The sequence below is a fragment of the Nilaparvata lugens genome, chromosome 12 (assembly GCF_014356525.2).
Source record: "Nilaparvata lugens isolate BPH chromosome 12, ASM1435652v1, whole genome shotgun sequence".
Lineage (NCBI taxonomy): Eukaryota > Metazoa > Arthropoda > Insecta > Hemiptera > Delphacidae > Nilaparvata > Nilaparvata lugens.
This window is the reverse complement of record NC_052515.1, coordinates 4,943,900-4,966,435: the sequence shown is the minus strand read 5'-3', so window position 1 is coordinate 4,966,435 and position 22,536 is coordinate 4,943,900. Positions and strand designations below refer to the sequence as shown.

The window sequence follows — 22,536 nt, the reverse complement described above, 5'->3', positions numbered from 1 at the left end:
TTTTCATATTGTTTTTAGTAATTTACAAAGTACAGTATAGAAGTTTTCTCTGGTAGTTATTTAGATCTCTCCTATCAATAATGAAGTCTGATCTATTTCAATGTGTTACAAAGAGCGGTAACCAAGCAGATCCTCTCAATGCTGTTGTTGATAGACTGGAAGTTTGATCAATGAGCAATGACCAGTTGTTGACACTCTCTCCTAACCTCTCACTCTCTCTCTAGTCGTTCATACAAGTTCTCTCCAATCATTCCTTCTCCCTCTACCTGAACTCGTGATAATAGGAAGGTAGTAACTGATAGTCGGCGGTTAGAACCAGAGTGGGAGAACAACTCAGATTCGTGCGTCAGTTTATTACCACAGTCGAAGTTTACCTTCAGTCGAGCTCAGAATGTCCTACACTCCACTGTGTTGAATTCCTAAACAATATTCCAAACTAAATACGGTGTTTCATACAATACTCCTCAAGTTAATCCGGTATTCCAGACACATAGAGTCGACAAAAGTGTGTATAGAGTTAGTAGGAACGTGATGAAAATTCTAATTTGTTTTACAAAGTGATGAGGTAACTAAATTTGGAAAGACCTGTGGTTGTAGATAAGCTTCCTCGGATTTGAAAGATTCAACAGTGTAACATTGTGATATTATATAGTGAAGGTGTGTTTTGAAGTGGTGATAATAGTAATATACAGATTTACCGTACCGTGTAATAACAATAACTAAAGTATCAAGATATAATTTCTAACAAGGTTAATTGTAAAGATCAAGAGATTTTTCCCAAGGTGAAGTCGTTTTATAACAGATATCTTCAAAGTCTTGATAGTTCTTTGAGATTTGTTAAGGAAAATAGTTCTATAAATAACAGCTATCTTCAAATTATCGATAGTTCTGTTGAGGAAATAATTTGAATACAATTATAAAATAATTTGTAAAGCTCAAGAGATTTTTCACAAGGTGAAGTTGTTTTATAACAGATATCTTCAAAGTCTTGATAGTTCTTTGAGATTTGTTAAGGAAATACAATTTGAATACAAGAAACCTCAATTGGAGTCTAAAAGAATTGGAGGAATGTATAATATTTGTGAAGTATTATAAATGTTTAGAGTTTGTTTGATGAGACATTAGAAGGATTGGTTATCAAGTTACCAAAATATAATCTGAAAACAAACCTTAATAATTAAGAGTATGAGATAATAGAAAGTTGGGTATTCAGTGTAACTATAAATTTGTGGTGGAATTTGGTTGAAGAGACATTAAGAGGAGAGGAGTTTGTTAAGAAACAATTTTGTGAAATTTGTTGGAAGATAATATTGAGAAACAATGGCGTTATCAGTTGATAGTGTTGTGATAGTTTGCTGTTTGGTTTTTGTCGAAACTTTTGTTGTGTCTGCTGAGAAGATCAAGTTTCCTGATAGTCTGGATTTGGTGAGTAAACTTTTTCAACCTTTTTTTTCGTTTAGATTTTTTAGACTCGCATCTCGTATTTTCGTATTTATTTATTTATTAAGTCATGTACAATCATTACACTTATATGAGAAGACACAACAGGCTTATGCCCAAAACTCATGATAAGTTTGTAAAATTTTCTGGAGTTTTCTTTGTGATTTTTTAATTACAATCTTGGAAGCACCAGTAGTTACAACCTATTATGACACGCATTCATGATATAATTGAGATTAAAGTTCTCATGAGATAACAGGAAAAGTTTAGTTGAAGGCGTGAGAAAGTGTAGCCTACCTTACCTTCTTCTTCTTCTTCTTCTTTTTCTTCTTTTTCTTCTTCTTCTTCTTTTCCTTCTTCTTCTTTTCCTTCTACTTCTTCTTTTTCTTCTACTTCTTCTTCTTCTTCTACTTCTTCTTCTTCTTCTTCTTCTTCTTCTTCTTCTTCTTCTTCTTCTTCTTCTTCTTCTTCTTCTTCTTCTTCTTCTTCTTCTCTTCTTCTTCTTCTTCTTCTTCTTCTTCCTCTTTGGGAGTAGCAAGAATATAGAGTAGAAGTCGATTTCTGATAAAATTGTCAAGACATACAGGAAGTTAGCTACTGATGCCTGGATGGAGAATTGAGTAAAACATCGATCTCTGATATGATTGACTAAGGAAATACATGTACAGTAGTTCAGTGATTGATAGAATATTTGAATTGGTATTGGCGATTAACAGGTAGAAAGTGCCTCAACAGATTGATTGTGTTAAAATAGAATAAGTTATCGAAAAATGTAGTAACTAAGTTTCTCTTCATTGTTTGCTGTTTTACAGTTCTCAAGATCATATTACGAATTCTTGGGCATGTCTTGTCTCGGCCAATGGCAGTGGAGCTCAACGTTCATTGGTCGACAGTTGACGGCCAATCGTAGGGCTCCACTCATTTACTGTAAATTCTGCTGCTCAATTTCAAAACTTCCAGTTTACTAGAGAGTGATAATGGTGTAGCAACTGAGACTTTAGTATGAAACAACACAGAGAAAAATGTTAATAATAAGTGATCGTAAAACTCATGAATTAAAGTAATAGTGTAGCATTATAAACTTCAAAGTGGATGTTAATCTATAGTACTATAGTTAAATGATATTTAATTATAACTATTATATATTTAATAGTTAAATTATAGTACAGTACAGTGCAGTATGAGAGTGAGATAATACTTAGATAATTATATAGACTACCACGTGAATTTAATCGAAGTCGAATTAATGACTACTAACTACTCACTACTAACTACTCACTTACTAACTACTCACTACTAACTACTCACTTACTAACTAGTGACTATCAAACTACTACCGTAACTTGTTAGCCGAATTACTAAATAGATGTAAGACGTATTGAAGTTTATTAATTGAACATTGAATAAATGAAGATCCAGTAATTTAATTTGGAAAAGTTAATCTATGAGAGGATTAATAGACAGGAAGGATAAGAATTTAGAGAAGAATGAAAATTTGAAGAGAACTCACAATAGAGAACTCACAATTCTTTTAGAACAGTTATCCATGAGTCACAAGTAATCCACTCGAGTAGTTTTAATTTTACCTTGAATAAAAAGAGGGAGACATTAACCAATTTCGGGAATAATGCTCAATGATTCACCAACAAGTTACGGAGGACTTCCTTTTGAAGAACTGCTTTCCAGTGAATTTCTGCACTGCTAAGTAGAAAAGAAAACCATTAGTTCTTATGTGAGAGTTCACACATTTTCCTCCTGCCAACGTGTGAAAACTTCCATAAGAATCAATGGTTTTTTCTCTGTTGAGATGAATATTCTAGAGAAGAGAAGCTTTTCTGACATATTATTTCTCATTTCTATGTGTGAACACTTCCTTAAGAACTATAGTGAGGTCCACGTTATAATGACAGTATTTGATCAACTTTGGTTTTACTATCCTTGTCTATCATTCGACAAAGCCGGTGGTACTATTCATTACTAGGTCCAAAACGATGCCAATTATGTTTTCGACAGTGTAGAAATATAATTAATTAATTCAGAGAATCGGAATCGCTATTATTCTATCTTTATCCAATGCCATTATAACGTGGACCTCACTATGATAATATTTTATTGTACTCAGCAGTCAGCAAAGCTGAAATATATTGGAAATCAGGGATGATCCTGACTTGGTACTTTGTTATGAATATTAATCCTATACTATTAAACGAGCAACTTCTGTTTATATGTTTCGATGTTTATGTTTATATGTTTATATATGTTTGTATTTCACCGGATCTCGAAAACGGCTCTAACGATTCTCACGAAATTCAGAACATAGTAGGTTTATAATATAACGATTCGATTGCACTAGATCTCATCCCTGAGAAAACTCACTGAAGGACATTAAAAAGGTTAATTATTTATCCTTGGAAAAACAGCTGATAATTATTTCGTCGTCTGTTCGTGATGGAAGTCAGTGAGCGAGTTCATGTGTGTGGGACTGTGTCTAAATTATGACTCAGCTGTTGAACTTTTGTAATCATTCAATCAGGTACTTGGTGCCGGTTGCAGAAAAAGTCGGGTTATTTTCAATCCTGAATAATTCCAGTAGATCAATCTTTTTGAAATGGTCTTCTCTGATTTGGATTACGTGAAATTAATCAGGATTAAAATTTAACCGGCGTTTGTGCAACCGGGCTTTTGTGAGGGAAATTTTGTATTCCTCTGGGAATTAATCTCAATTCACTGTTATTAGATGGAACATTTCTGTATGAATGTTATTATAATTTCTCCTTTCGTGAAAAATTGTTATGCTTTTGTACCCCAGAGCGAAGCTCAGTCCCTGATATTCAATATAATATGTGGAAATGTTGTGAAATGAGTGAAGAGCAGCTTTAATAGAGTAAGTGCCGGTTGCACAACAGCCGGTTAAATTTTATCCTGATTAATTCCAGGATAACCAATCAGAGAAGCAGTCTTTTCAAAAACGCCTTCTCTGATTGGCTCTCGTGAAATTAATCACGGTTAAAATTCAACCGGCTGTTGTGCAACCGGGCCTAAATAGAGTAATAAGCACATAGAGTAAAGATAGTAGAGTAAAGAAAGCACGTAGAGTAAAGAGAGTAAATATAGAGTATTGTAGTAGTGGAAGGGAACACAAAAATCTGTTTTGATAATAATTTATTATTAGCTTAAAACTGAGTACTCTTTCTTTCCAGAGGTTTATAGTCAAATTCCACTCTCTTTTATATTGTACCGTTTGAAAATTATAGAGCGAGGCCTACTAACAACCAATGATCCAAATGCCTGAGCTATTAGAATATTAAAATCCGTTAGATGAAATAGTTGACTAGACGGAGAGTATAGTAGTAGTATAGTGTAAACTCTATTATGAAGTAGGTTACCTCAACCATATTAACCTTCTTGTCTTATTATTAACAATATCGAGGATCAAGCTTCACTCTGGATTACAAAAACATAAAAAATTATTACAAAAGAAGAAAGGCCAACAAATTATTAGGCCAACAGAGCCTAATCCTTGAATGACGATGATAATGACAAAAGAAGAAATTATAAAATCATTCATAGTTCATACAGAAATGTTCTATCTAATCACAGTGGATTGAGATTAATTCCCAGAGGAATGCAAAAATTTCCCTCACAAAGGCCCGGTTGCACAAAAGCTGTTTAAATTTTAATCCTGATTAATTTCACGTGAACCAAATCAGAGAAGACCATTCCAAAAAGATGGATCTACTGGAATTAATCAGGATTGAAAATAACCCGGTTTTTTTGCAACCTGCACTAAGTACCTGATTGAATGATTACAAAAGTTCAACAGCTGAGTCATAATTTTTTGAAACAGTCCCACACACATGAACTCGCTCTCTCACTTCCATCATCAACAGACGACGAAATAATATTATTATCAGCTGTTTTTCCAAGGATGAATAATAATTATCCTTGTCGTTCAGCGAGTTTTCTCAGGGATGAGACCTAGTGTAATCGAATTTGTATATTATAAACCTACTATGTTCTGAATTTCGTGAGATTCGTTAGAGCCGTTTTCGAGATCCGGTGAAATACAAACATATAAACATCTAAACATCTAGACATCCAAACATCTAAACATATAAACAGAAATTGCTCGTTTAATAGTATAGGATTGCTATTCTTTTCACATCAACCTTTTTCTCTTCTTCAATTTTATTATAGTACCAATCTTCTTCTTTGATCAGCCTTCATCTTTCCTCATCATAAAATATCTCTTTTCCCTCAAAATTCTCCTCGTGATTGTCATAAAGTCATCCAACATCCTCCTCTTTAGAGAAGAGAGATCTCTCATATTTATTTATTATTATTATTATTTATTTATACGTGGATACAATAACAAATCATATAAATATGATTGGGAAGGAACAACAGGCTTGGCCCAAAACTATTCCATTCCCAAATTTTGATTAGATGTCCAAAAAATAGGTTATGTTTCTTCTGTAAGAAGTTCAAGCTCAACTTTCGTCCAAAAATAAATATGAGATGCAAATTTTAAATTTAGAAAAATTAAAACACCAAATTATAGTTGAATATTACACTTAATTATCACTGCACATTGTATTAATTAAGTTATTTTATGAATTTTGAAGCCAAAAATACACACAAATTCTCACTAAGAACAGCTGATGATCTATTAAATAAGATCTTTCTCAATCAATTTTCATATTTTTTCAATTTATTTCCACCATATTCCTCTTACGATTGTCAAATTTTATTCAAATAATAATAAGCATTTCAACTAGCCTAAAAGAATCAATCAATATTATTAATTTATTGCATAAAGCGAAAAATACAATGGTTAGAAAAAAACAGGTTATTGCCCAAAACTTCTTCTATTTTTCAACTTTGTTTCATCTTATAATGATTTGATTGCTGCTCACAAAAATTCTCTGAAAAAATATAGTGAATTCGAATTAGCAAATTATTTTCTTTAGAGAATTTGAACTATTTGAAGAAAATCCCATTATATTAGACGAGCAGTTTCTGTATATTTATATCTGGTTCAACAGATCTCCAAAACGGCTCTAACGATTTTCACGAAATTTGGAACATAGTAGGTTTATGATATAACAATTCGATTGCACTAGGTCTCATCCTTGGGTAAACTCGCTGAACGACATTAGAAGGATAATCATCCTTGACTGAAACAGCTGAGACTTTCGTCGTCTGTGGATAGTAAAAAGTGAGCGAGTGATTCTGTGGAAAATCAAAATATCACATCCCCAAAATTCATAAGCTGAGTATAGCCAGCTGTAAAATATAAACACGATCATTTCAAGGAATTGTGTTCTGTTTATCAATAAATAAATAACGAGCCCGGTGCTCCGATATTTAAGATACTAATGAGGGAAAACTACGTCTATCAACAACTACAAGTATACTCTTTCAATATACATGATTAGAAAAACAATTCATAGTCATTGTCGTATGAAGAAATATGGTCAATTTGAAGACAACTCAAATAAAAATGTTCTCAATAGTTACTCTAATTATTCGAAAAATTGAGAGACTAAGGAAAAATATTACTTAAATCACCTATCATACTGTCTATCTTCGTCTATGAAATAAACTAACTCGTCACATACACTTGACATTAATTCTTGTTTTTATTTCAAGCGAACTATGGTAACATTTTCAAAATAGTTTACTATTTTCAGTGTGATTTCAACTACAATTATGACGTCATAACCTTGAACAGTCACTGTATGACTGCATGACTTTGAAAACAATCATGACTTTTTATAACGAATTTAGGATTTCACCTACTTATGACAATTTTCAACACAACACGTTCATAGTGCTGTGACTCATAGACGAACCTGATGACAACAATGTGATGAATTTTATTTCAAGTGATTCTTCTTTATGATTGAATACTAGGTATTTCTGGGTACTATAGTACATCATTAGACGATCAGGAAGACCATCAACGTCAAGGACAGCAGAGAATGTTGACAGACTTCCTAAAATGTTCATAAGGAGCCCTAAGAAATCTCTGCATCAAGGATCTCGTGAAAGTGGTCTTCCACGTTACTCTGTTGCAACGATTCTTAAGAAAGATCTCAGTTTAAAACCATGGAAGCCACGAGATCCTTGATGCAGTGATTTCTTAGGGCTCCTTATGAACATTCCACGAACTCTGTCAACATTCTCTGCTGTCCTTGACGTTGATGGTCTTCCTGATCGTCTTGCATCTGCGACACTCCCTGTTGTTAGTAGTTTTGAATGACAATTTTTAACAGTTTTCGCATCCAGTGTTGCATGGTTCAGCCCTCCACCACCTTTGTACTCGCACCACAGATCCCCACACCTCATAACGAGCTGCTATTTTGGCTCGTTCTTCCGCAGTCAAGAGGGGGAATTTTTAAACTGAAACAAATGCAAATTGGTGTTAAACACAACCTCACGGAGTGCTCTATCTAACAAATGTATTTCTAACCAAATTGGTTCATGAAAAAAGAAATTATAGCTGTATAAAAATAGGGAGTGACTTATCAGACACTCTATAGAAAAGGAATAGGGCTATCTGCTATTTGTCAATCCCCGTGATCAAATGAAACCTGTATAAAAATTATTATTCCATACTGCAACCATAACCTTAAAAATGAAATACTATTGGTCAATCATCGTGTTCAAACGAAGCCTGTATAGAATTTATCATTCATTACTGCAACCAGATTTATCCTATTACCTTAAAAGTTAATACTATTTTAAATTCTAGTCGAAAATTTCCCATACACCAATTTGGACCGACGTCCTTCAATGAGGACATGGCACATCCGGTCCCTCCCTCTCTCTCTCTCTCTCTCTCTCTCTCTCTCTCTCTCTCTCTCTCTCTCTCTCTTTCTCTCTCCCTGTCACTCTTTCTCTCTCACTGCTGGTGCTATCGCGGGTAATAATTGTGTCAATCAATGCTGTGCTTTTGTGGCGAGTAGGTAGGGCCTATTATAATAACACAAACAAAATAATAATAGAAGCGGCTTCTATGTTATGTGTGACTAACTCTATGGGAGCTCAAGGACCTCTCATTGATTTCATTAGAAGCGACGACTACCTGTGAACCAAACGTATGAGTCATGTCAATTCTTATCTGCTCATTGCACCTCTCCCGTTCTTGGTTCGAGAATATGAAACGGAAGATGAGGAGGAGGAAGAGCAGGAAGAAGGAGATGAAGAAGAAGAAAAAGAATGAGAAAAAAAGGAAGAAGTAGAACAGGAAGGACAAGTAGTAGTTGAAGGAGAAGTTATTGAAGAAGAATTTTTAAAGGAGTAGTAGGAAATGAAGTAGCTAAGAAGAAGAAGATGAAGAGGGAGAAGAAGTAGTAGGAGAAGAAGTAGTTCAAGATGATGAAGAAGAATAGGTGAAGACGAAGAAGAGAAAGAGGAGGAGGAAGAAGAATAGGGGAAAGAACAAGAAGAAGTAGTAGTAGTAGTTGGAGATGAAGGAGTTCTTTGAGAAGAATAAGGGCCGGACCTGATTAAGCGTTTTTCAGGCGTTTTCAAACGGTATTTTAACAGTCGGCAGGGCAGGAAGCTCTTCGATTGGCTGATTGAGTTGGCGCCTGAGAAACACGTCGAGTCCTTAGTTTAAGATGAAGAAGATTACTTGAAGAAAAAGAAGTAGTGAAGAAGAACGAGAAAGAGAGCAAAACGGAGAAGAATATGAAGGAGAATTGAAAGAAGAGAAGGAGTAGAAGATGATGAAGAAGGATGATTATGATGATGATGATGATGATGAAGGTGATTCATTTATTCATTTATTGTACAAAATACTACAATCATAATATAATTATGACATTGAAAAAAACAAGGATGAGCCTGTACTATTTCTCTCCAAAAATTTTGATAAAAATTTAATGTTGTCCAAAGGTTGAGGTTATGATATCACACACTGTTTCGTCACTTGATTTTTGGTCCAGGAATAATGATTTGAAGATTTTGAATTTTGAAGGTAGACATAATACTTCAAATGAATCACAAAATTATCGCAATCAATAATAAACTTGAGAAATATTGCCCTTATTTGAAAAATTTGAATACAAAATCACAAACCTACCACTATTCCAGATCCACTATTTCCAGATCATTGAAATAGTGATGATGATCACTATATGATAGATCAGTGATGATGATGATGATAATGATGAAGAAGAAGAAGAAGAAGAAGAAGAAGAAGATGATGATAATGATGGTAAAGATAGAAGGAGGAGAAGTAGATGACGAATAATCCTTCTCCTAGTAGAAGGAGATTTTTATGATTGTGATTAAATAATTTGTTGTCAATCAATTATATTTCTACATTATTAAAGAACGTTCTGGCAACGTTGCGGAGGTAGAAAGGATGGCGCTATCTGCTTTGTCGAATGATAGACAAGGATAGCAACATCAATGCTAATCAAATCCTTCCATTATAACGTAGACCTTACTATAGAACAGAATGAAAGACTTGAATGAGAATACTGTGAATAACATAGGATAGAATGATTAAGACCTGGGGAAACTTAATTAGTTGTTGTATGAACTTAGGAATTCCAAGATCGTGGGTGAGATGACCTTGTAAGTCTGAAGCTCGTAAAATCAGCAGGGGAAAAGAAAATAGAATAAAGAATACAGAGTTTGATGTCAGTATAGAGAGCTTCACTTTAAACTGTTTGCGTCAATCATAAAATAATATCAATACTTTTTATCTAATAAATTCTGACAAATTGAAGTGAATATTTCTAGAAAGAAAGAAAGAAAGAAAGAGAGAGAGTGAGTGAGAGTGTTTGATTGATCCGATGCCTTTATTAAAAACCTCTCTCTATCTCTTTGAAACAAGTCTTTCTTAAAGAGTGAGAGGTAGAGAGGGAAATAGAGAGGTAGATACGTAGATAAATACCTTCATTTTCACACTTTAGAATTATTACAAGTGTTTAGGGCGAATTTGAGGCAATAAGAGCCCACTCTTAGAAAGAAAGAAAGAAAGAGAGAGAGAGAGAGGTCGTACACTAACCCAAGACGGAGATACAGTATTTTTATATTTTATATATTTACATCTCACATTGCTAAGTCTGACAATACCAACGGCAAAAATTGGTAATAATAAACAAAATAATAACACTTCTATGAAAAATTAATTACAATAATTATACATTATAAAACAAAGAGAGAGAGAGAGAAAGGGGGAGATTATATTGGATTAGATTAGAGTTCTTCATTTATGTATGTTACAATATTTACTGGCTTTTACACTAATATATCCTACATTAAATGATAGTATTCAACGAATTTTACAAAGTATGAAAAAAATTAATCAATGAGAATAAAGATTGAATACAATTTGAAGACTATAATATAATATTGTGAAGTGACTACATAAATCGGCGGTGTTAATAATTAAATAATTGTCGATTCTCTGAGAAGGATTTAAAATAATATCCTTCAACACACGACTGGGTGAGTGAGAGAGAAAGAGTGAGAAAGAGAGGGAGTGAGAGAGAGAGTCTGAGATTGTGTGGGGGAGAGTGAGACAGAGTGTGAGAGAGTATCAGAGTAAGTGATCATGTGGTGGCGAGGAAGGGGGGGGGCATGGCGCCTTCTCACGCGTCTGGTAACTAATAAGTTTCTTTGAAAAATAATCTTCAGCTATTTATTGACAGAATGAAATCATAGGTCTATTAATAGTGATATACTAAAAACACCTAACGCAATGTTCAAGCAATGTTGATAAATCGAAGTGCATCTCACTATATATACAATAGTTGTCGCTGCTATCTCTTCATAGTGAATGATTTAATAGAATCAACAGTTGCCAACAGGTAGCAATTTGATAATCTTATTTTCTCGAATTTCGAGCTTATTTTCAATTTTAGGTGAAAATGTTACTGAACATCAATTGTAGAGATTTTTATACTCAATCTTTTCCACTTGTTTTTTTTTGTTTAAATTTTATTCGAAGCCTGATAATTGGGAATCTAAAATCAAACTTTGCATAGATGGGGCGGTGCTCCTGAAACTTTTAAAGATATGGGACTCGTGGCAGTTGATAGAGCTTATCAATGACGTTTTTAGGTATGAATTTGATCAAAATCGTTGGAGCCGTTTTCGAGAATATCCCTATTCGAAAACCCCTGTTTTCGACAACATTTTCGCCATTTCAGCCGCCATCTTGAATTGCATTTGATCGAAATTGTTCGTGTCGGATCCTTATAGTTTAAGGACCTTAAGTTCCAAATTTCAAGTAATTCCGTTAATTGGGAGATGAGATATCGTGTACACAGACGCACATACACTCATACACACACACACACACACACACCACACACACACACACACACACACACAACCACACACACACACACACACACACACACACACACACACACACCACACACACACACACACACACACACACACACACCACACACACACACACACACACACACACACACACACACACACACACACACACACACACATACCCAAAAACCAATTTTTTGAACTCAGGGGACCTTGAAACGTATAGAAATTGAGGTACCTTAATTTTTTCGGAAAGCAATACTTTCCTTACCTATGGTAAGAGGGCAAGGAAAGTAAGAAGGGTTCTTGAATATTCTTATTCCATTTCAACAGTAACTTGTTTGTAAGTGATAAGTTTACTGAAATAATATCAATCACTCATTGATTCAATTCGTTCAACCTCAGCAGTGATGTCTCACTATTTCACACAGTGATAATTTCACTATTCTTTCCTTATCTTCAGAAGTTTTGAGCGACTGTTTATTGAAAATTGGAACTCATAATCGTAAACAAAAGATTATGTACCTCGGGTTTTGATAGAGTGAAAATGTATTGTTAATGATTTGACTGATGCAGAGTATTTTGTACGTAGTTTTTTGTAAGTAATTTGGTTAGAATGGCTCAAGAATAGTATATAGATATAGTCATTAATGTAATATATCAATAATAGTGTAATAGCTATATACCATCCTTGAGAATTGCTAATATTCCCTTCTTATTATTTGTCTATTGTTTATCTACTCTCACAAACCCCAGGTAAAAACAGTTCAATTCTTAATCATCCTAGACACTAGTTTTCCTCAAGAAACGTAACTTACGTAATTCAAATGTAATCATAAATACCGTTTCTACTCAGAAAAATTTATCAATCACGTCATTTCCAACATCGAACATACTTTTTACATTGCACAGCTTCCTATGAGCCAAGGATAGTACATAGCTAGTCTATCTGTATACTATTCTTGTCTATGAGCTACGTCACAAAGCTACGTCACTACTAATAGATCCAAGAACAATATTTCAACGTACAATTTCAACTTCAAACATTCTTCCCACCTTGTTACAGTTTCCTTTGGACTACCTATGTCACAAAAATACGTCACCGTTTATTGATCAACGTCTTGCAAGATAACGTATCCCTAAACAAAAGAAAATTTATGTCTAAAGTTGAATATGTAGTGAGTTCCACGTTATAATGGCAGTATTTTGATTAACATTGGTGTTGCTATCCTTGTCTAACATTTGACAAAGCAGATAGTGCTATCTTTTCCAAGCTCCACAATGTCGTCAGGTCATCTTTCAACAATGTAGTAATAGTAATATTGAATGAAAAAGACTAAGAAATTGTCAAAAAACCACTGATTTATTGATAATTAGAAAGACCGGTTTTGGTTATTACACCATTGTCAATCTCTGATAAACTAATCTCTAAGAGTTTATCAGAGATTGACAATGGTGTAATAACCGAAACCGGTCTTTCTAATTATCAATAAATCAGTGGTTTTTTGACAATTTCTTAGTCTTTTTTCATTCAATATGAATAATTACCACAATATCAACTTCTCAACTACACAAAAAGTAATAGTAATATAATTAATTAATTAACAAGTGAAATAGCCAAAATGAACGCACAATTACGGGAAAAGGATAATCACATCAACGATCTCAGCATGAAAATTAATGACCTTGAACAATACGGTAGAATAAATAACTTGGAGATTCACTGTCTTGAAGTAACTGATAAGTCTCCTCTCGATGATCTAAAACACATAGCTGATAAGATAAACGTGAAATTTAATGAAAGTGATGTGAGTGCTGCGCACAGATTGCCAATCAGGAAATCCACCAAAAACTCAACAGTGAATTCTCCACCTGTGCTGATTGTGCAATTTGTCTCAAAAATTGTCCGAGCTGAATGGCTCACCAACGGCCGAGCAGCAAAACTTACTAATAAAGATCTGGGAAACTCGTCTGATAGGTCTATTTACTTCAATGAAAATCTCACAGCGTTTAATAAAAGATTATTCATGCAAGCTAAGTTACGAGCAAAACCACTTGGCTACAAATATGTATGGACCTCTCAGGGTAGAATACTAGTAAGAAAAGAGCCCCAGGCACAAGTGATCCGTATTAAGGTTGAATCGGATATCGATAGAATCATCTGATAAGATTACTTATACCTCTGCACCAATGTTCAGTTTCAAGATTTCCGTATTCCTTTTACAACTCTCATTCTACTTTGTGCACTGGGCTTTGTATTATTGTTCTATTATTTGTAATTCAAGTACCTACCATTGTTATTTTGAAAATCTGGAATTATTCATTCATTATTAACTTATCAACCATACAGTCATGATAGATTATGATTTTCCAATTGAGGAGACGGTTTTGCCTTGCAAGGCGTTTCCAACTATTGATAGCTGGCTTGCTGATAAGAGCATTCCTTCCTCTTTATCGCTAGAGATTATTGCTCCGTTTAAAATTATCTATCTTAATATTAGGTCACTGAGACAGAATTTCAACGAACTCACTTTAGCTGTCTGTAATGCTAATATCGATATTATTTTTTTGTCAGAAATCAACATTGATTCTAATTTAAGTAGTCTTTTTCAAATTAATGGGTATAGATCTTTATACAAATGTGCCCCTAATAGATTATATCATGGCCTTGCAGCTTTCATAAAGAATAAAATAAATTTCAAGGAAATCACTGTCAACTTCAATGTAATAAATTTAGAATATATTATGTTAGACATTAAATTTAAAAACGTATCTTTCAATATAATCAGTTTGTATAGGCCACACAGTTTTCAAAAAGATAATTTCATCTCTGATCTCGAGAAAATAATACTTGAAGTTGATAATAAAGCGAATCTTATCATTTTAGGTGATACAAACCTAGATCTTTTCAAACAAAATGATCAATTTGTACAATTATACGAATCGATGTTATTATCTTATGGTTGTAAAAAAGGTATATCTATAGTCACGAGAGAAGAGCTCAGACAAAACTTGCTTACTCAAACTTGTATTGATCATTTATTTTTACGTCTACTTAGCAGTAATTTTAGTTCAAATACCGGAGTAATAAATGTAAAGATCTCTGATCACTATATTGTAGGTTGCAAAATTCGATACAACCCCCAAATAAAATCCATTCAAGATAAAGAAGAATTTAAGACAATCATTGACAGGAAAAAACGTTCATCCATTTTAAAACAGAGCGAATGGAATAGTTGTCTCTTATTTTTCTCACCCAACTTAGTATACGATAAGATAAAATTGAATTTCGACAGAGCATTGAACCAATCCAAGAAAATAATTCGTATCAAAAACAAGAAATCCAATAATTTCAAGAATAACTGGATGACTGAAGAACTTTATAATAAACTTAAAATGCGAGATATCTTATTCAGACGCACCAAAAGTAATCCTTCGAATTCAGAATACAAAAATGAATATCAATCTTTTAGAAACAAACTAAATAAAGAAATAACACATGCTAAGAGAAATTATATAATTAAAAATTTTAATGACTCTAAAGACGATATTAGAAAGAAATGGAAGTGTATAAATGGAATTCTGGGAAGATCATCGGATGTGTCTGATGATAGAGTCCTAAACAGTTTTTCTAATAAATTCTCAACTCCCGACCAAATTTGTTCTGCTTTCGCCGACTCCTTCATAAAAAATATCAGGAATACTTCTCATTCATGTCCACTGATTCTCGATGACTCTGTCGCGGTCCCACCTAATGTAAATTTCTATCTCAGAAAAGCTACTGTTCAAGACATTAAACAAATAGTAAATAATATGGATAAAAATAAATCACCTGGTTTTGATGGTGTGGGAGTTTTGGATTTTCATATCCTTGACGACTATCTCTATATCCCTCTATGTCACTTGATCAACTTATCTATCTCAAAAGGAATTTTTCCTGACTCAATGAAGATTTCTATAGTTAAACCAATTTATAAATCTGGTGCTCGTGATAACTTTAACAATTTCAGACCTATATCTAAATTGTCAGTACCCGAGAAAATTTTGAAAAATATTTATTCACACACTTAAATAAATACCTTCTTCAAAATAATATTCTTTCCAACTCTCAATATGGGTTTCAAAAAGGAAAAAGCACTGAGTCCCTTCTTGTAAATTTTACTAATAAAATAAACAATCTGCTAAACGACAGATATCATGTTCTTGCACTATTTATCGATTATTCTAAAGCTTTTGATACCCTTGATCACAAGATATTACTGCGAGAATTATCAAATATAGGAATTACTGGCAATGTATTGAAGTTATTCAAGAGCTATCTGACTGATAGATATTCATGGTCAACCTGGGTGGCAATCACAGTGGATTACACAAAAATGATGATTTTGGTGTACCACAAGGAAGTATTTTAGGCCCGATTTTATATAACATCTATGTAAACTCAATTTCCAGTGTAATTAGTCATGGAGAAGTACTAACGTATGCAGATGATACTGTTCTGATAGTTGGACATAGAGATTTGAAAACAGCCCAGCAATTGATCCAACTGGATTATAACAGAATCCTAAGATGGTCCCACGACAGACATCTAATTGTTAATAGAAAAAAAACTGTATTAATGCACTTCAAGTCTCCCCATCTGAGATGCAATGAAATACCAACAGTATCAAGTCATGACTGCCATTGCCTTTATTCAAATGCTTTTCTAACTTGCAAATGTCCGCCTCTAGATCTAGTGAATAGCACCCGTTATCTTGGTATTATAATTGATTGTAGCCTGAGATGGAATCCTCATATCGATCACATTGCAAAAAGACTTCAAGCGCTAAATGCAAAAATTTATTATCTGCATAGAAACATCACTCCCGACTGCTTGTATCTAATTTATAAGTCACTGATGGAACCTATTGTTAGATATGGAATTGAAACATGGGGAAGTGCAGCAAATTATCTTTTAAAAAGAATAGAGCGAATCCAACTGAGAACATTAAACTGTATAACAACCAGAATCCCTGTCTTTAATATTGATCCTAACAACCTACAAAACATCTATATATTTTACCATACCCTATCACCCAGAAATTTTTACTTTTACAAACTTATAACACTTTTTAAATGTAATTTTCAGTATAGATTTCTTGCTCCTGCCGCACCTTACTACTTGAGATTTCCATTAATATTCCTAGTCCCCAGATTCAATAATGTATACGGCAAAAGATCCCTCCACTATGTTCTTCCCTACTTATTCAATAGACTTCCCCAAAATATTCGAGACTACACTAAAAAGGACATAATGATGTATCTTAATATTAATGCGAACACACTAAACTTATAATGTATTATATACTTAGATTATCTATAATATATATTATATTATTGTTACTATTATCTGGCTACACAATTACCAGCGAGTTTTTATATCATTTCTAAGTTCTGGCTGGCTGAAATTCTATTTTTCTCATTGTTGACACTGCCGCCTGCCTCAGCGATGAAATGTTTTATCAAGATAGTGTGAAACAATCCTTCTTTCTATTTTTCTTCTTCTTTTTCATACTTTTCAGTTGATTTTTCTTATTCAACAAACTTTGTAAAGTTATTTTTTAGTTTTATACTTTCCTGTTTTTATTACATTACATATTGTCTTTTTCTTTATTTATTTCGAACTTCGAATGTCATAAAAATTCCTAGTAAACTTACCTAATTATGTTCTTAATATTGTTTTTGTGATTGGGCACCCGCCGAAAAACCTACAGGTTTGGCAGGACCCTAAATTGTTTTTTTTGAAATTGTGAATAAAATTTGATTTGATTTTGTGAATAAAATTTGATTTGAAAATTTGAAATTTGATTTGATTTGATTAATTATCAAAATATCCTATTTCAATGTAAAGTATTATTAAATCTTGGAAAATATATTATCTTGGAGAATGAATTATAATATTTTATCTCAAACAAGAATGAACAGTGTTGATATTACATCAGATTCACCGGTATCAGCCATAGAAGGCTGTGATAAGATAAGGCAGTGATGATAGTAATGAAATAGTTGATGTTGAATGAACAGTTCATATCACATCAGATGATATACCGGAGGCAGTTGTCCTCTTTAGAAGGCAGTGGCAAGGCAGAGAAACGGCATCGCTGTTTCTTCCTCCACTGCCATTTTAACGTGGATCTCACTACACCTTGTTGCAGCTTCCTTCAGACTACGTCACAAAAATACGTCACCGTTTACAGATGAACTCCCTGTCAGGAAACGCATCTCTTGAAAAAACTAAAAGTATGTCTCAATTTGAATAATATGGAACATTATAATAATGTGACACAGATCTTCACAGATTTCCATAGTGATAGGCTGCGTCACCATCAGATCAACGTCCTTCAAGAAAAAAATTATTTCGAAGAAATAAAAAGTAGACCTAAGTTGAATGTAGAATTTTTCAAATGCGTCACTGACTTCGGCCGATTTCCTTTGGCTACTTTAACATTCAGATCAACAACCTGTGAAAAACGTATCACTTGAAAAAAGTAAAAGTACGTCTCAAGTTGAATAAAACGTTTGACATGTAACATAGATAAGCTCTCTGCTGAATGAATCATCAGGAAAGAATTAATTGATAAACACGTGCAGGCAGGCTGAGTACTTGATTCAAATAACCTGTTACATCCCACTATGGAATCTTAGAGAGAGAAAGAGGGAGAAAAAAAGAGTGAGTGAATGTGAGTGAGCGAGTGAGTGAGAGATAGTGTCATTGTGAGAGTGAAAGAGAGTGGGTGAGTGAGAGGGAGATTGTGAGAGTGAAAGAGAGTGGGTGAGTGAGAGAGAGTGAATGTGTGTGAAGGAGTAAGTGTGTAAGAGATAGAATGGATGGGAGAGAGATTGATTGATTGATTGATTGATTGATTGAGTACTTTATTTATGTAGATTACAATATAAACTGGCTTATACACTTATATACAATAGCTTACAATACAGCAAAATTATAGATGAATTTACATAATATAGACTAAGAAAATAATTTTATTATTGAAAGTATATGATATGAAAAAGTAATTGGTAATATAATAACTATGGATAATTATATTGTTATGCATCTACAAAAATTGGCGGAGCTTTGGACATATCAATGTCCATTCTTCGGAAAGAATATTAAAAATATCCTCCCCACTAACTCTCTACCAAACAAGACAGAGAGTGTTTGTGAGAGATTGAGAGTGAGAGAGAGAGAGAGTGAGAGAGATTGTGACTGTGAGTGAGAGAAAGCGTGAGAGAGACTTTGAGAGTGAGAGAGAGATTAAGACGGTGAGAGTGAAAGATTGAGTGAGTGAATGTGTGTGAGTGAAGGAGTAAGTGTGTAAGGAGAGGGGAGAGAGACAGAGAGAGAGAATGCAAGAGTGAGAGAGAGTGATTAAGAGAGAGAGTGTATGTGAAGGGAGAGAGAGAATGAATGAGAGTGAGCGATCTAGTGAGAGAGGAATCCCGTCCGTTCTTTACAGCCAGGAGTCCCCTCTTGATTGGGAAATCCGCAACATATTACGTCATTCAGGTGTTTTACCGTTCTTCTTCTCCTTCTCCTTCTACTGTCTTCTTCTTGTCCTCCTTCTCTTTCTTCTTCTTCTGCTGTTATACTATGCTATAAATAGTAAAGGTGAAAGGCTTTGAATTGGTTATTAATTAGGAACTGTTACACTGTTATAGTGAGATTTACTTGAACCATCAGTATTTCTCATGAATAACACTAACGCTGCCCATTAAACAGATGCTGACAATTTGTAATGAATTCCACTATATAGACGGCGACCTTCCAAAGTCTTCCTCAATGTATTCTTCTTGCTCTTTCTAATACTGTGTAGTTCTCTCTTACACTTATTTGGCTACATTGAATTATTCTCTCAATGAGTTTTTCTCATAGTTCTATAACTTTATACGACATAAATAGCCAATTAATAAATGAATAAATTAATTAATGTGTTTTATTTGAAGCTGTTACATCAGAGATTGGTGAAATTTCCAATCTGACCTCTCTATAGAGTCATAAAAGTTTGCATGGAGCCAAATTAGCTGTGAATTAGTCGCGAAATAAATGAATAAATAATTAGATAAATAAATGAATAAATATATAAATAATGAATAGATGGATAGATAGATGAATAAACAAATAAATAGAATATTATTGCCAGAACATCCATAGAATAAAAGACAACGTCAATACACAAAAAAATTTACTACATTTTTTAATCCAATCAATTTTTGTTTTTATCAATATTGTGGATTCTTACAGAGGGAGCTGAGTACCTATTATATGTATATTTCAGGATGGAGCATCAATCATTAGACACTGGAAACGTCAAAACTACACTCTAGGAATACTTTGGCGTGTCTAGTCTCGGCCAATGACGGTAGAGCTCAACCTTCATTGGTCAACAGCTCATGGCCAATCGTAGGGCTCCACCCACACTATATATATATACTGCTAGTAAATGGTTGAGCTTCCGGTTTCCTAAAGATTATGATAATGGTGTATCAACTGAAACTAGTATCTCAAATAATGTTTTGGTAATAAATTAGTGGTCTCGACAATATCAAGTCGTTCACAAACAAAACGTCTGTTAATGCTACCTGGTCGTAGGTTCGAATCTCGCCGGTAGGCATGGATGTTTCATCTCATGAAATCACCCACGCACAAGCTAATTATCCTAGTATCCTAGTAATAAATTAGTGGTTTCGACAATATCAAGTCGTTCACAAACAAAACGTCTGCTAATGCTACCTGGTCGTGGGTTTGAATCCCGCCGGTAGGCATGGACGTTTCATCTCATGAAATCACCCACGCACAAGCTAAGAGCTCATGTAGGCATCATCCGCAATAAAACAAAAATTACCACAGGTTATAATATTATTTAGTTGATATGAAAACCACCATCTAAATAAATAAATTTCTATGAGTAGGCTGAATAAGATGAATTTTATAAGTGGTTCTTCTGTAAATAATATTATTGAAATCTGATGGTGAGAAAATAACCACATTTAGATGTCTGATTCTGATTCTGATAAGCCAAATATAGTTCACAGCTGGAATAGGCTAAAGATGATAATTGATGTTTCAGCTTGACGTTTTAACAACAAATTTTCCTCATGTGTCATCAATATTGTCTCAACATATACACTTCCACTACCTACCGTAGTAAGCTACTAAATACTGACAAACTATTTTTCTCAATACGACATACGATATCTCATATATCACATCACGTTCCAAATTAGTTTTCTTCTTCATTTTCTTCAACATCATCTTCTACTTCTTCTTCTTCTTCTTCTTCTTCATCATCATCATCTTCTTCTTCTTCTAATTATTCTTCTTCTAATTCTTCTTCTTCTTCTTCTTCTTCTTCTTCTTCTTCTTCTTCTTCTTCTTCTTCTTCTTCTTCTTCTTCTTCTTCTTCTTCTTCTTCTTCTTCTTCTTCTTCTTCTTCTCTTCTTCTTCTTCTTCTTCTTCTTCTTCTTCTTCTTCTTCTTCTTCTTCTTCTTCTTCTTCTTCTTCTTCTTCTTCTTCCCTGTCTTCTCCTTCTTCTCCTATCTTCTTCACTGCTATTGCGTAAACTAACTTCAAAAGTGGGAACCAATCACAAGCGAGTTCAGAATTGGGCTCTCTCACACTGACACCTCTAAACTCCGCCCACTCTCTCTCCTGATTGGTGGACAGTTCTACAACTCCCAATTTCGCCACCAGATGGCAGCTGTTGCTGGGTGAAGAATTATTGTAGATCATAATAAATTATAACAAAAATAATTTTCTCAGTCATTTTTTTTTTGAAAAACAGCAAAACTATTGAAATAAGAAAATAAAGTCATATCTAACTCTGCGGCTCAGATTTTTGCTTGTCTCGATTTCTTGTGTAGTTGAGAAGTTGATATTGTGGTAATTATTCATAAATAAATAAAAATACTAAGAAATTGTCAAAATCCGCAGATTTTATTGATAGTTAGAAAGACCGGTTTCGGCTGTTACACCATTTTCAATCTCTGATAAACTTATGTCTTGAGTTGACGACAGTAGAAATAATGCTCTTGATATCGTCATTCATTTTAGTAGATTGCAATATTTAAGTATTTTTTCCTGTTTTAAATGTTGCAAATATTGAAATAGACAGTGAAGAAAGACTTTTGTGGTTCATCTCGAGATGATGTTTGAAATGCCTCTGATATCGTCATTTTATTTTTTGTGGTCAGAGATATTGAAAGTTTTTTCCCTCATCTTATTGAATTGCCGTTAAAATATTAAAAAAATAAATGCGAGTAACCACATCATCACTTGGTACGCTCTACAATATGATGTTGATCCAAATGTTTCTGAAATCGTCACTATTTATTTTTGCGGTTAGAACGATTTTCCCGTTTAAATGTCACAAATATCAAAATATAAAATATGGTCATAAGAAGCTTACTGTACATTAGACGGAAATAAGGATACTTGAATATTTGGAAGTTGAGGTGGTATGTTTTTTGAAACAAGTTGAAAAAAAATGAAAAATTCGTTATTAGGCTAAGTCAGGACTTTCAAGTCCTCTCTACCACTCAACCTCAAGTTGCTACCCATCAAAATTTGAGAGGGAAAAAATTTTGGGCTAACCCTTCCATTGGGCCCTATTCTATCCCGATTTTAATTTATAATCTGTTCATTTATTCATAGATGGATAAATAACGTCTGTGATTTGTTTGGATTACTAAGCCATTACAATGAAATTTTCTGAAGGTTTCAAGTACCATACTCTTATCTCACTC

At 33.7% G+C, this 22,536-nt stretch overlaps 1 protein-coding gene across 4 annotated transcripts in view; it reads left to right on the top strand.

Moving 5' to 3' along the window:
* The first annotated feature begins 201 nt into the window (after window positions 1-201).
* The window catches only part of LOC111046185, a 35,876-nt gene continuing 13,541 nt past the window's right edge, over window positions 202-22,536 (top strand). For 3 of the 4 annotated variants that reach the window (XM_039438753.1, XM_039438752.1, XM_039438750.1), the window contains exon 1: window positions 317-1,425. In XM_039438753.1, coding sequence (XP_039294687.1) covers window positions 1,321-1,425 — 105 coding nt within the window. In that variant the 5' untranslated portion in view covers window positions 317-1,320. Of the gene's footprint in view, window positions 1,426-22,536 lie in introns of all 4 variants that reach the window. The other variant, XM_039438751.1, reaches the window with a different exon arrangement.